The sequence below is a fragment of the Pipra filicauda genome, unplaced genomic scaffold, assembly GCF_003945595.2.
Source record: "Pipra filicauda isolate LSUMZ 115617 unplaced genomic scaffold, ASM394559v2 scaffold93_size3172892_pilon, whole genome shotgun sequence".
NCBI lineage: Eukaryota > Metazoa > Chordata > Aves > Passeriformes > Pipridae > Pipra > Pipra filicauda.
In genome coordinates, this window is record NW_024105131.1 from 1,709,089 (window position 1) to 1,724,551 (window position 15,463).

Below are 15,463 nucleotides of genomic sequence, written 5' to 3' on the forward strand. Positions count from 1 at the left end.
AATGTGTTTAGCTTTTTTGTGTTATCTTTAGTACAAAACCAGATATTCTTTCTTTGTGATAATGAAAACTTCTATATATACTTCAGAAAAGCCTTATAGTGTAATATTTTGGGGGGAAGAGTGATCTTGTTTGCTAAATTTGATTTGAAAAATGTTTATTACAAAAAAAAAGCCTTCTTTTCTAGTACTGCCTAAATGCTGTAGAAATTGCAGGGTTCACTACATACTTGGTCAGAAGGCAAAGTGTATTTGTTCCTATAGCTAATATGGCATATATTCATAGAATAAAAGCACTCCACAGTCTGCTTGGATATGTTATATGTAGGACTGACTGGGCACCAATGAAATATGAGAAATTGTATGGTGGCCTTAATGACCAATTCTTTTTATTCTTTTTCTTCTAAGGTTTGTATGATTTTATGCTTGTTTAAAAAATGTCTTTTCCCCTTCCCCTCTTAAAGGTAGAGACCTGTGGGTTCTTGTTCTGGGAAGGTTTCCAACCCATCATAAGATTGGCATTCCAGAGTTCAAGTATGTTGCTAATATGCATGGGGATGAGGTACGTTTCCATTTTTGCAATGTCATTTATACCAAATACACTTATCAGGGGTTTAGAGTGAACTTTTCTCTGGCATGTGCTACTTATTATTGAGGTATGTCATAACTCAAAGAGGACATAATATGCGTGTATTTCTTGAGGAATTTTAAGAATAAAGTTCCCTTGTTTTGGTGGAAAGGCTTTAACAGACCTGACATCATAGTTAAGAGTCCTACAATCCTACACCCAAGACGTCTCTTAAGTAGAGAGCTTTGTCTTCTCCAAGTGATAAAACCCAGAGGCTTTAACTTTCCTGTCAGTGAGTCAGATTCAGTAGTTTGCTTGTACATTATTATTGCCTAGGCATGGAATATGACTGATAGATCTCTTCAAATACATTGTAAGATTAAATAATAATTACTGTGAAGCATCAAATTATTTATTTTAGGAAGAAAATTTATCTTGGAAACCTTAAGCTAGGAACACCTAAATTCACCTGAGCTAACACAGTGAATACAAAACAAAAAGCAATTCCAAAGCAAATAACTTGCTCTAGGAGGAATGCCCACTTATTAATGATAAATAAGAGAATGGTGATTATCAGCATTCCTGTTGCAGTACATGAATCTGGATCAGAAAGAATCAAAGCTTCACTCTCCTCTATAGTACTTTCTTGCTTTCTACTTCCCTTATTCTTTAGTTTACCTGCTTATATTAGTCATGTTCAGGATAAGTTTAAACTACTCAATATGTTTTTATGCGGTCTTCATGTGAGGGTTAAATAATTTAACAGGAGTGTGTGTGTATGTATGTGTATATATACATATAATATATATACTAGTCTGTGAATTCCCAAAACTAAGAAAAATATGTGTAGTAGGAAGTGCATCCTGTGTAAAGGGCAATGTATTACAAGTTATTACTATTAACAATACTGTGTGGGAGCACTTGCGCACCTACAGGCACTTATGATGTTTTGTGCCAAGAATTTTCCCCAAGTCAGACTAGTTTCACCTTGTTTGACAGTGGCTATGCTAAAAGTGCTGCTGGAAATTTGACTGATTTGGAATTTAACTCTGTGTGGGAAGAAGCTGATTCATGGTTTCAAACGTGTTCAAACCCCTGGACAGGGTTTGCAGCTCCTGAAACCTGTTTTGTGTCAGCAGGGGAGTATATGGTGCCTAGGAACTGGGGGTCCATATGACAATCCCTGATGAAGGGAATGGCAAACCTATGGCTATAGATCACTTAGCTTTGATGGGAAGGAGGTGGAGAACAAGATATGATCTCATCCAGAACAGCATGACTGTCATAGCATGAATGTTGCTGCACTGCAAAAGGCCACATATATTGAAGCCTCCACAATGAAACACCCGTGCCATTATCAGTGCCCAGCTGGATACATACAAGGAGCTCTGAACATAGGAACAAGCACCGTTTGCATGTGCATAGGGTTGAGAGTTGCTGCAGATTGGCAACTCAGATCACTGCCTAGGATCTAAGTTTTTTTATTGTCTTCATGAGGAAATGAGGCAAGATTTTGTTTTAAAGTCAGACACAGTGCCAGACAGTCTGAGCAGGGTTGATCCTTGAGATGCCTGGGTACCATATAGTATGTGGCATGCTACATTCTCTCTTGTTCACTAGACCAAGCATGTACCTAGGGAACATTCTGGAAATAGAGCTATTCTTCCTTTCAGGCCCTCATGACGATCTTTGCCTAATGTGTTTTTTTTTTTTTGTATATACATATAATGCACAGTTGGTGTTTGTTTTTTATCTGATTGTAAATGTATTTCAGATGTCAGGAAATGAATTCCTCATATAGAGAGGCATTGGAGAATTTGACTTTTTTTTCCCCTAATCTAAGATTCTGCCGGATAGTCACTGGGGATAGATTCGACTACCCCCTCAATATATTAAGCAGATAAGTTTTGTATGACAAGCTTCAATTTGTGTGCCAGAGTCTTTCATAAATTTAAATTGTGGGATTGTGGCTTCATTGATCCAGTCAGATTTTTTGTGCTTTAGTGACGCTTTCCAAAAATGATACAAAATGAGAAAAGTTCTGTTCTCGGGTGTTGTTTGGTCATGCTGCCCTTCTAACCTGTCATGATCACACAAATGACACTTAACTTTGAGTTAGCTGGCCAGCTGCTCCTAAAACATAAAAGTTGGGAAGGATCCTGAATTGCATGTGTGTGGGCTGTTCACACATGCTTCTGAAAGAAAATCTAGGTTATTTGGAGAGCTGCCAAATAGGGAAGTTCTAATAAAATAATGTGAGTCCACAATTCTAGGAAAAGAGTTGGTTTTTTCAGAACTGGCTGATTTTTTCTTAATACTGTAGGGCATAACCAGCCAAGATTTAAAAGAATTGCTTTTAGGTTCATCATTGCCAAATAGAGTGAACTTTTGCCCCAGATTGACAGAGAGACAACAAAAGACTTCTCCTGTTCTTTGTGTGACTGTATGAAGTTGGGCACCATCTTTAGCAGTACTTTTTGTTTAACCCAAGCCAGATTAAAACTAATTTAAACTGATTCATCAAAATGACGCTAATAGACTGCATAAGATGCATAAGCCTGTGAAATGTTAATAGAGTCTGCACTGGGGAAGGTGAGGGAGAGTTTGCCTCCTGCTCTGGGGCGGCTCCCATTCTGAATTAGGCAGCAGCTTCTCTTGTCCCAGCCTCATACTCTTGCTTGAAAGATCTTCTCTTTCTCAGTCTGTACACTCACACATTCCTCCCTGGGGAAGAACTGATTCCACTTAACATCGACCACAACCAGACCCCTAAATACCCCAAAGTCATAAATGGAGTAGACCTATCACCTTTGGACCAGCTGTGCCAGTGACTTGAGTCCATTCTATACAACTGAACCATAGGATCTAATTGGAAGGCTGTTCCTAAACCATGTATGTCACAGCAGGGAAATCCTTTAAGAAGCATGTCTGAACAAACTGTAAACTACCCATGTGTTTCTGCTTGTTCCCTTTAATGTATATGGCTTTCTTAACCTTCTGCAGCTACAATGTTACTGGGCCACCACGAGATAACATCTTTCTCAGGATGGCAATGCTGATACCAATCCTTTTCTCCTAAAGCATCCACTTCTGGTTGCTTTATTTTCTTAGTGTAATAGTATTTTGCCTCTTACATTATGTGGAACTGAGCCTGGACTGATACGTCTGAGCTAACCTACATGAAACGTTTATTTTGCTGGCTTATCTTGTGAAATAAGTTAAAGCACCTATATCCTATTTTCCATGTCATCACAGACATATTCATATCCACAATAAGGTTTCCTGAGATATGGCATGACATAAGTTTTTTGAGATATTAGGGCTTAGGTGAGTAAGGACTGGAGTAGTTTTATTTGTAATCAGTATAACTGAGACTTAAAAAAACTTAAACAACAAACAAATGACAACACACTAGTTCTTGTATAGAATTTCTCACTCCTATTTCCAAGAAAATAGATGGAAGCTACATTTACACTATCAAGATACCGCTATGGAAAAAAAGGCTGGTTTTTTTATCACCCAGTTGCAAAAAAACAATTGTGTCCACATACTACACAATCTGCTATTTTCAGCACATATTCCTATGTCCTTAGTACTCTGCAATATATTATGGAAGTGCTGTGCAGGGAAATAATATGTGCTCTAGAAAATAAAAATATATTTATTTAAAAAAATTGCATTGTAAACTATTTTCCACCTGGCTTCAGTATCAGCTGATGTAATGTTAAGAAGGTCAGAAGCACCAGAGGTTTCAAAATTCAAAGCAATCAAATCTCAGTGCTAACAACAGACTTTTAAATTAGCTGGGTGCTGCTGAGATCTGTTTCAACACAGTTCAACACTGCCTTGCCCCAGTTACCTTTTTCCTTATCTTCCTCACACTCTTCTGAGTGGGAAAAGAAAAAGCTATCCATTTGTCAGCCAGGTGCTGAGAAGCATGTGGAATTTGTCCAGGCAGTAACAACTTACACCAGTTACTAGTTCAAAAGCAGGCTTTGTGTTGCCATTTCCTTCAGTGATAAACCAAGGAACTGCACTTCCCTGTCATACATGTGCTATTCTCAGATTTTCATAGTGATTGCTGCTGTAGAAATAAATGTATGTGTGCCAAACTAATTGCATAAACAGTCACTTTAACACTGGTGTATTTTAGTAAAGAAAGACAAACACAGTGGAGTGTGTTGTAGCAGTGCATAATAATTATGTATATGTATAACACTGTACAAGTGTTAGAAATAACATCTTATAAGTGTGGCATTTAAGTGGGAAACCAAGATGGACTACTGGTTTCTCTGCTCTAACTCCACTTCCTTAGGTGAGGTTGTGCCTGGTATGCTGAACTAGGCCTGTGGAGCGGCTGGAGCTCAAGCAAGGAAACTGGCAAGACTGTTGCCCTGAAACAGGTCCTACCTGATGGTTTGGATCTTTCTTTCGACATCGTTGAACTTAAAAATCAGGCCACATTTAAGGAAAGAATTTTAATAATAAAAATGGGCAGAGTCCATCCACCAGTAGTCCCCTGGTCTGTAGTAGGTCTCTATCATGTGGTAACAACAATGTTCTAAAGCCAGGGGTGCTGCAGTGAAGTATTACAGTGCAGGTTCAATTGAAGCTAACCTTAATCTTCTAACTGGCTTCTTGAGTAAGCTCTCTGGTAGCTGAGCAGGGTGCTGACACAGCCATGCCAGAGGGGAGAGTCAGAAAGTTTAAGGGATATGTGTACAGAAACAGCAGTCACGCCCTTTTCTACAGTGTTGATCCGTGCCCTGACACACGCACACTTCTTCGTTCAAGAGTTCCCCTGAGGAACACTGATAGCCTTTCCTCCTGACTTTCTCCCTTTGGTGCACAGGAGGGAACTGACAGCTGAAAGTGCACAGAGAAACTTAACGTCTAATTGCATCTCTAGAGCTGGGAGAAAGGGCTTTCCTTTGCTTTTCTCTCAGCCTTCATGTGAACTGCAGCAGAACAAAACACCTGGGCATCACCCTTGGGATACTGCAATTAAAACCAAATGTTCATTATGTCTTCTCAAAGCCCCAGAGCTTATAAATGCTGTCCCCTGCTCTTCTCTCTAAGGTGTCTGTCCTTGACTTTACTGTCAGCAAACTACCTTCAGTGTATCCAGATCCATTATTTGAAGATCTAAAGTAAAACTAACTCATAACTTATCCACGGGTACAGCTGACCTCTGTAGTAACGGTAGAGATTGACTGAACAGCAGATGCTTTCCAAGGGCTTGATCAAAACTTGAGCTATAGGTTCCCAGAAACAAAGACTTTCTCTCTCCTTCAGACACCTCCAGATGTGCTTTCTCAAGAAATGCAGGGTACTCTGGACCCAAATGTCTCTGTTGCCCCACCCAAACAATGGTAATAAGTATATTCTTCCCTCAAGAGCAATGATAAGAGGACCAGTTCTCTTATGACAGAGATAATTTGAATTGTTTAATGTGCTGAGTACTTGGGTACAAAAATAGTTATACAAGGATTCCTATAAAATAGAGTCAGTTTTTAAAATACTGTATACATAACTAACTCTGGGGCTAACTTTTAAGTGCAAAGAATGTCATCTGTGAAAAACTGGTCACCTTTCATTCTTTGTAAATATTGTCCTTTTCTATCACCTTCTTTTTTTACTTTTCTTTATCTTTTTTCCCCTTTCTTTTCCTGCTTCTCTACCCTTTCTTTTGGTCAGACGCTGAAGAGAAGTACAGCAAACTTACAGAAACTTTCCCAGTTTCTCCAGACAACAGTGCAGTCTTGTCTGTAGTTTAGCTGTCTCTGCGGTAGGGCCATTCTTGCTGATTCTGAGTCTGTTAGCTTTATCTCTCATGCCCAGGGCCATGATTTGGCTGGTTTCTCTCCCTTCCTTTCTTCACCCACCCCTATATTCTTCCCAAGATGTCTATCACACAGTTCAAGAGCTGCCTGTGCAAGACAGGTTCTATTGCATCTCTTCGTAAATGTCAGAGAGTATATTTATCAAACTTGCAGAGCAGTCTGTTTTCACCTACTCAGGTGCTGCTTTGAAAGCTACTGGAAATGGAGGAAATTAGGTACCTTCCCCCCCCTTTTTCAAAGCCCATTTTCTGTAGTGTCTACGAAAAGAACCACTTGGTTACTGGCATACTATATGTGTTTAAGTTCCCCTAGCAAATTACTTGACGGTGGCTTGCAGGAGACCAGCAACAGGGGTAAAACCTAAGAACAAATCTACTGGGGGGCAAGGTGGGAAGAGAAGAGCTCCTCCTTTTTCCCTGTACAAACAGCATGGCAGAATTGCTTGAGTACCAATTCAGAGACCACAGCCACCTTCAGGTGTGACACTTAAAATGGTGTGATCTGCAACTTAGCCGAGTCAGGTTTGGCTCTACCTTGTTTGTTTGTTTGTTTCTTCTGCAATAAACAACAATTGGCATCTAACTGGCAAGACATGATTTGTTCCCAACCTGAACAGCAGCTACACCCAGTTCTCCTGCCCCATCACGTATCCAGGCAGAGGTCCTGCTGGATGGTGTCTGTGTTCCCATTTCCCTTAACACCAAAAGCAGAATTTGCCACTTAAAATGCACCAATGTGAAAATTCAATAAGATAACGAGTGCAGCAAATAGCTGTGGAGAAATATTGCTTTCCCCTTGCTTGATTCTACCTACCTTTTACCTGAGATTAGCTCGGCTGGTTAGAACATGTTGCTAATAAACCAAGGTTGTGGGTTTGATCTCTGCAGGAGCCATTTACTTAAGAGTTGGACTCAATGATCCTTGCGGGTCCCTTCCAACTCAGAATGTTCTGTGCAATATCTCTGAAAAAATTATTAATGTAATCTTAAAGCAAGGAGATGTGTATCTGCAACATGAGGTTCATCTGGTAATGCCACTCTGTGTTCCTCACTTTGAAAAAAAGAATTCTTTGCAATATTTCCACCTTAGTGGTGCAAGACTCGTTCTAAAAGATACTGAGATGCTGTAGCTCTGAAATAGAGCCTGCAGTGATTTACTAAGCTTTGTTTTTGGAGATAAAGTAAAAATAAATTGTCTCTAGAGGACATCTAGTTGCGCATCTTGGTTTATTCCCATTCCAGGCAGGGCCTAGGAACCTTATAGTGCCCATGAAGCATGGGTCACAGTGCTATGGAAGGTGTCCCTGGAAAGCATAGTCCAGTAAACACTGCAACAGTGGTTCCTGGGGTAGAATAGGATTGATTGTTCATAACTCTGGGTCTGGAACTTGCCACTATTTTACCTGAAATCTGATAAAGGGAGATGTCCTGTCAGCTTTCACAACTTATACAAACTTATATGAACAAAAATATGTGTTAAGCTTTTTCTCTACCACTGCCTTTCCTTGATTCAAAGTCTGCATCCAAATGTCCTTCCATGTCTTTTTCTAAGGTTTTATGTACACGTTTGGTTTCCCCAATGCATGTGTTCACGCCATTAAAATAAAGCAGTGTAGCAGGGAATGTAACAGAAGTGTCTATGGGGCCTCTTTGATCCTGTATTAAAGTTGACTTTCCATAAAAGAGGATCAATAAGAAAAGGCCTGCTCTGCAATTATGGTAGGCTTCTCCTTTCTTTCTTTTGAACTATCACTGCCAAGTGGTGATGTACAGCACTGACAGTCCTATACAGGACGCAGGGTTCCTTGGGCATCAGAACAGACCTGTGACTGTAGTGGGGCTGAGAAAACAGAGTGAGGTGTTCCCAAGCCCACATGATCTTTATCAGGCAGTTTTAGTTTTTGATAAGGCTGTGCCTTATCCATGCAGATCTAAGCAGTCTAGCTGATACAGTCAGCTTCCCATTATACAAAAAGCTCTGGTTGATCTGGGTTTAAAACCCTTGTGAAAACCCTCCAGTGATTCCTTTCATCTATGAAATTGCTTTAAATGTATTTAGGGGAGAGCATAAAACAAACCAGTGTTGATTAGAATGCTCTTGTATGCCTTGTATGTCTGTGTAATCCAGTAAGAAAAACCTGGAAGTGCAAAGTGGTGGGTCTTTTTTTAAATTTATTTTCTTCTTCTTGTCTTCCATAGCAGACTTAAAATAAAATCTTATGTTTTTTTTATACAGACCGTTGGGAGAGAAATCCTGCTCCATTTGATAGACTTCCTGGTGACCAGCTATAGACATGACCCAGTTATTACCCGGTTACTCAATAATACCCGGATTCATATCATGCCAACAATGAATCCTGATGGATTTGAAGCTACAGAAGTGCCTGATTGTTATTACACACGAGGAAGGTAAAAGTGGCTTATGAGGGTGGGAGAGGCAAAGGAAATGGGTGGGGAGCAATAATCGCAGATAGCCAAGAGTCTGAATCATACTTGGTGGAGAGGATAGTCTAGAAGATGTGTTAGGGCTAATTTTTTCCAGTGCAGTTCTGAAGACGCACTTTAACAACATGGAGTTTGTGAAGACTGAGTCAGACTGGTGTTTATATGTGGTGCAGCCAGAGAATATCGGTCAGAATGGCGTAATGACCTCACCTTTTAGGCAGGAGACCCAGATTGTTAATACAAGCACAATTCCCTATTTTGTAGCACCTTTAGGGTGCTACAAGAAAAGAAGGAAAACTCCACCCACAGGGATCTATTTTAGTTGGAGAACTTTGTAACACTTCTTAATGAGACAAAGGTGTGTCTAAGCTTGTTGAGTGGACTTCTAGCAGTGTGTTTGAAGATCACGTTGAATGCAGATAAAGTAAGAGGGAGGAGTTACGCAGTGACAGCTGGCTATAATAGGTAATAGCTGCACCTATAGTAGCACTAATAGCAGTACTAGGAAAAAAACTAACACAAAATAAAATGCAACCAACTTAGCATTGCATCCTGTGCTACTTTTGTTTTCTTTAATGTAACCATTGCAGAGACCAAAAGGGAATGGAAAGCTTAACAAGCTAGAATAGGGAAAGAGTGAGAGAATGGGAAGAATTGCCAAAGGGACAAAGTTGGAATGTGCAGAAAAAGCAAACTCATGAGCTAGAATTTCTCTTGGATCACTGGCCATGGCAACATCAGAAACAAGTGAAAAGGTAGTTTAGGTAGTGTAGTTCTTTGGGTGACCAGTGTAGGCCATCCTTTTATCAGGAAAGAAGTTTATTTCTCAGCAAATAGATGGGACTTGTATGGAGGGGGGTATATTTTATCCCCTCACTGTCAAATACAGTTTAACTAACGACTTTAAAAATTAACACAATTGACAGCAGATACCCTCTTTACTCCTGTCTGAGTGAAAAAGCAAGTAAGCTTTTGCACAGGCTGGACCCTCGGGTTCAGGGAGAAGAGAATACATTCTGTGTTTGACTCAAATTTTTCTCTCTGACCGGAGATATGGCAGTACAAGGGACACAGCCATTCAGTAGTTACCTTGGTCCTCTATGCAAGTGGGAAAAACACATACAGAAGGACAATGTCCTCCTGATCTGGCTCTGGTTTTTCTAATTCACATCTATGTAGCTGTGTGCATGCTATATGCATATTAAATATGCACTGTTTTCACTTGAGATACAACAGAAGAATTATTTTATTGTGTCCTATGAAAATTCCAGTGCTGCTAGAAATCAAATGGAAATCCATCATCTTAATGCTTCAGAAATAAGAAATGGTCATCTTGTTTGTTTCCTGAAGACACTACCATGCCATAGATCTGGAGTACTTGGGAGGCTGGTGATGTGGAGGTGTCCATAGGCAAAACAGTAATGTGAATATCTTCTCTCCTCTCTAAGGTACAACAAGAATGGAGAAGATCTGAACAGAAATTTTCCTGATGCCTTTGAAAATAACAACGCTAGCATTCAGCCAGAGACTCAAGCAGTAATGAACTGGATAAAAAATGAAACGTTTGTTCTTTCAGCAAACTTGCATGGGGGTGCCCTGGTTGCCAGTTACACCTTTGATAATGGTAACTCAGGTAAGCTAATAACAAATTCTCTTCTTCACAGCTGATTTGGTTTAGGAACATTAGCTGTATCAAAGCAAAATTTATAAGGATTCCTGCAAGGTTATTCTAGCTTTTGAGCTGGGATGGGCAGAATTTGATAAACCCCATAAAAATTCACTGCCTAACGTAGCTATTTGGGAGACGTTTATCCTGTGTGTAAGCCAGCACTGTATGCTTTATCAGTAATGAGAGTTAAACAATTTTTGTCTTCATTCTGTAGTTACTGGCTCTTCGAAAGGCTATAGCAGATCTCCAGATGATGATGTCTTTATTCACCTGGCAAAAACCTATTCTTCCCACCATGCCAGCATGTACAAAGGGACTGGGTGTGACAAGAGACAAACCTTTCCAGAAGGCATTACCAATGGATACTCTTGGTACCAGTTGGAAGGTAGGAATCTCAGTGATATTTTATTCAGCTGCTTCTGATATGATGTCTCACTTTCTCCTGCCATCTCTGATGATGAAAGGACAGTGATTTTACCCAGAGTAGAGGGCTCATGAGGGGAGTAAACCAACTCATTTCATGCAGATTCTCTGAGCAGGACCTGGGTGTTTGCAGTCTCTCCCAGCTAGCAATTACAAGTGAATGAGGCAGTCACTGCTGTTTGGCTGCCTCCGTGCTCTTGTTTAAGGCCTGCAATAGCTATATAGATTATACACACGTGCACACACTCCTTGGCACCAAGATCTTGTCCTTTGAGAAAGAAAACCAATCTTCTGTTCATATATCATCCTTTTTAATTGTTTGATCACTGAAATAAATGTTTTCATTACTGTTTATGTGTAGCCAAATAGAATATGGGCCCTGTGTGCTGTGGCATTGTGTATTGCTTTCACCATCTGAATTCAAAGACATATAAAAGGCTCTTGGAATGGCTTTGGCAAACTGATGAATTTATCTGCCACAATTTAGTTGGAAATGCTTGAATGAATTTCAGTCAAAGATCCATCCTTTCTCAGCCAGAATCATCATCATTCCCAAAATGCCACTGTGCTTTAGAAAATACCACTCTATGTGTAACTAGAGTAATAAAGTCTGTTTTCCACAGGAGGCAGTAAATACAAGTGTGGCATTGAGGAATAATTTACCTGATTTACTTTTTTTACTGGTAGGATGCAAGGATCGACATTTTAACTCTTCTATTTGTCTTTTACTTGGAACTTAGTGCTTCTTTGTAGCTGAACACTCTCTTATTTCACTTTTAAGGTGGAATGCAAGATTACAACTATGTCTGGGGACAATGTTTTGAAATTACATTGGAGCTGTCATGCTGTAAATATCCTCCAGCAGACCAGCTGGAAAAGTTCTGGAGAGACAACAAAGTTGCTCTGATTGAATATATAAAACAAGTACACCTAGGTGGGTATGTGAATGGGGATGGGAGGTGAAGCTGAGGCCGGGTTAGTGGGAACTCTTCGGCAGCCTGGGTCAGTGTCACAGCTCACAGCAGGAGGAGCTCTGGTGTGAACTTGGGAGCTTCTGAACATGAAGTGCTACAAGGCCAGGGATGGGTAAAGGAGGAGAACTCAGGCCTGTCAGGTGAGGGGCAATGGGTGCTACTACAGTAGTGCAAGGGGCTTAAAATGTGCTGGGGCAGGAGCAAGGGACAGGCCCCAGGTGCTGTCTGACCATACATCTCCTCACAGACTCTGCTTTCCTGAGCAGCCTTGGGGCAGTCATTTATTTTAGAGGTGTATGTGTGCCTGCCCACAAGTTTTGTGGGTCTTTTGCTACTTGGATTTTGTATTTTTAAAAGACTTTTCTAGGTGTGACCTGACTTCACAGTTGGAAGAGAGCTGCTGCTTAGTGAAGCAGTGCTGCTTGCACAAAGGGCTTGCACAAATCTGTTGCCTATCTTGCATTTTATTGCCCAAAATATTTGTTTTATCTCTAATGCCAGTGCTGCCTTAAAGACGGTGTGTAAGAATTAAGGGAAAGTACTTCATAATCAGACATTGTTGCTATTCTGCCTTTGGGAAGTATTAGAGAACAGGCTGACTTATTTTAAATTACAAAAAGAGAAGGAAGGGGTGTGTGCAAAAAAATGCCAAAGCAGTACTGAAGATTTAAGCCCTTCAGTAAAATACACATACAATAAGCGTATATGATGCCTTCAGCAAATGAGATTTAGGAGATTATATTGCTGCTTTCTAACTTAACGTGAGGGTAAACTATTAAAAACAACAACCAGGCATATTCTAATTCCTTTCAGTGAGACAGAAGTGACTACTGATATTATTAGATGTGCTCAAACTCAGTGAAACAGCTTTTGAGTGCACCCAGCAAGAGAACAGTCTTTCTTGGAGGAGGCAGCTCACTACAGTTACAGGTCGTGATCTCTCTCCTCTCTCTTTTTCATAGGTGTCAAGGGTCAAGTTACTGATAAGAATGGGGATCCTATTCCCAATGCCATTGTGGAAGCCAAGGGAAGGCCTCATATCTGCCCCTACAGAACAAATGAACAAGGGGAGTACTATCTTCTCCTTTTGCCTGGGACGTATGTAATCAATGTAAGTGTGCAGCCTTACTAAATTATTGTTTCTAATTGCCTTGAATTCCTGAGCACAGTGAGAAGGCATCCTTAGACATGAGTGAGCTGAACTGCTCGAGTCACATATAGGAGCTGTAAAGACCCTTTAGCAGATTTAAAAGAAAATAGTACCTTTAAATGTGAGTCAGCAGAAAGGAAATTTTTTGATATAGTAACATCTCAAGTCCTCAATGTCCAGAGATAAGCACCCATCTGACCTTGATGGTGGAGCCAGTGGGGATGAGCGTCTGGAGCACAGCGACTTGAGCTTGAGGTGTTTGAAACAAAGCACAGAGCTCCCAGGGTGAGGAGGTGGATCAGGGCAGCACCGGGCTGACACCACCACTGGTGACAGTTATTTCCTTGTGTCAAAACGGTTTCTCCACAGAAGTGTTAGAGAACATCCATGCAGTGTAGGCTCTGCCTGCTGTCAGCCGAGGGCTTACACTTGAGCATCACTGCAGGATGCCCTCTCCTGTACAAAAAGTCTTATTGCTATAATGTGGAAACTTTACCCTTTTTTCATCCCAAGTTTCCAAATGTGTATTTAGAACATTTTTTCTTGTACATTTAAAGTGTAAACAAGCACATTAGACTCTGGTTGTTTCACAGCTGAACTCAGATGTTTCAAAATCAAGTAAGAACACTTTTGTGTTTGCTCCTAGGCTACTGTACCAGGATTTAAATCGATGCTGAAGACAGTGGAAATACCTGACAACACTGGTAACTTCAGTGCTTTAAAGCAGGACTTCTCTTTCTCAGAGGTCTCTATCAGACCAAGAGTTGCTTCATGTCCCAAAATTCCCCTGTACCAAGAGCTCACACGGGCTTCAGCTGCAGTAAAACCAACCCTACATGTCTTGGTTTTAATGACTGCTCTGCTTGTAATTTTAAAATAAAGTCAGGAATGAGATGTTATGGCCAGGCAAAATCCACCTGCACAAATGTGGCTTTGTATATGCAAAAGAATGTCTGTTTTTATAAACCAAATTCTCAGATTCACAATCACGTTCACTGTATTTTGTAAAATACTGGGTTGACAATCAAATGTTTGACTATATTTTTAATTGTAATAGACTATCATATTTTTCTATATAAGTATTTTACTCTGAAGAAATTTTGTACAGCCGATGGAGATAACTGTAGAATTTCAATGCAGAAAGTACAAATACATTCTCAAGACTTTGCCTGAATTCAAAAAAAAGTTGAGGATTGTACTGCAAATGTTTTATGCAAGCTCAGGTTCCTCTCTGAACCAACAGCTAAGGTGCCACACAACTGTAAGTGATCAGATCAATCCTATTTTCTCATAATAAAGCCATTGCTATAAATGAGGAATGGCATTTTAAAATATGCTTTTTCTTACCTGGACAGATGAGACTGCTTAGGGCTCAAATGAGGTAAGACCAGTAACACAGACAGGTTTTAAGACAAAAAGATGGAAATGAAGTGTAAGTATGTGCTGAAGGGCCACGCTCCTGGAAACTGGATTATAATCTGCACCATCAGGAAAAAGGGAGGAATTTGTGTCTCTGAAAACAGTGTTCTCCTACAGCAGAGCTGCTGAAAACAATGTGGAAACAGTCACTGACAGCTTTATACCTTGTCCATTTTTAACTGAATTTGGTGTGGAACAATCACAGACAATTCAGATTCTTTGAATAGCTTTAGCAGCAGCTTTATATTGCTTAAGTAGTTTCAGAGCCCTGCTACTACACATGCCAGGAGCTGGCAGGCATACTCAGCAAGGCACAAACCAGATCCAGTTACAAAGGCTGGTTTCAGCACTCCCCTGGCTGGGCTGAGATGTTGCAGGCAGGATTAGCAGATTCCTTTTGCCTGGCCAGTTGCGAATCATCCTCTGGGCCCTTTGAAGCTGTCCAATAAACACAAAATTTATCAAGAAAAGCCAGTTAGTACCATCTCCTGTGTTTATCTTAAACTTTATCTGCCAGTAATTTTCTTACGCAATTTCAAAAGCAAAGCAGAAGAGATTATCTTTGGAAACATCAATCTTTTCCTGTATACAGTAAATAAAAAATGCAGGAATGCAGTTAATCCTTTTTAAATCTTTCCTGAGGCACTGCTGCCTGTCACACCAGGACCCACCAGCTGGGCTGTGGAACTTGGGCATCAGCCACTTACCTGTCTGCCAGCCAGCTGCATTCAGTGTGTGAATGCACTTCAGAACATGAAACAGCATTGCTTATTGGGAATGAGGGCCGCATGTGCAAGATACTGTTTTTTTAATGTCTTCATCATATCCATTTCAATTTTCTATATTTTCTCACTCTCTGATCTGCTGTGGGTTGTTTATCGGTCAGAGAAGTGATTAATTATCCACTAAGTCCCACCACTGATAGTTGTTTCTGATCCTGTCACTTATAGCAGAAAGAACTAGAGATGCCTTGAGT

The 15,463-nt window shown here is 40.3% G+C and overlaps 1 protein-coding gene across 1 annotated transcript in view; it reads left to right on the forward strand.

Annotated features, from left to right (window-relative positions):
* Positions 1 to 15,102, forward strand: part of CPM (carboxypeptidase M) — a 33,457-nt gene extending 18,355 nt beyond the window's left edge. The window contains exons 3-9 of the mRNA XM_027741518.2: positions 462 to 559; positions 8,644 to 8,816; positions 10,301 to 10,485; positions 10,736 to 10,906; positions 11,726 to 11,878; positions 12,881 to 13,029; positions 13,715 to 15,102. Coding sequence (XP_027597319.1) covers positions 462 to 559; positions 8,644 to 8,816; positions 10,301 to 10,485; positions 10,736 to 10,906; positions 11,726 to 11,878; positions 12,881 to 13,029; positions 13,715 to 13,948 — 1,163 coding nt within the window. The 3' untranslated portion in view covers positions 13,949 to 15,102. The remainder of the gene's footprint in view (positions 1 to 461; positions 560 to 8,643; positions 8,817 to 10,300; positions 10,486 to 10,735; positions 10,907 to 11,725; positions 11,879 to 12,880; positions 13,030 to 13,714) is intronic.
* Positions 15,103 to 15,463: the final 361 nt, after the last annotated feature.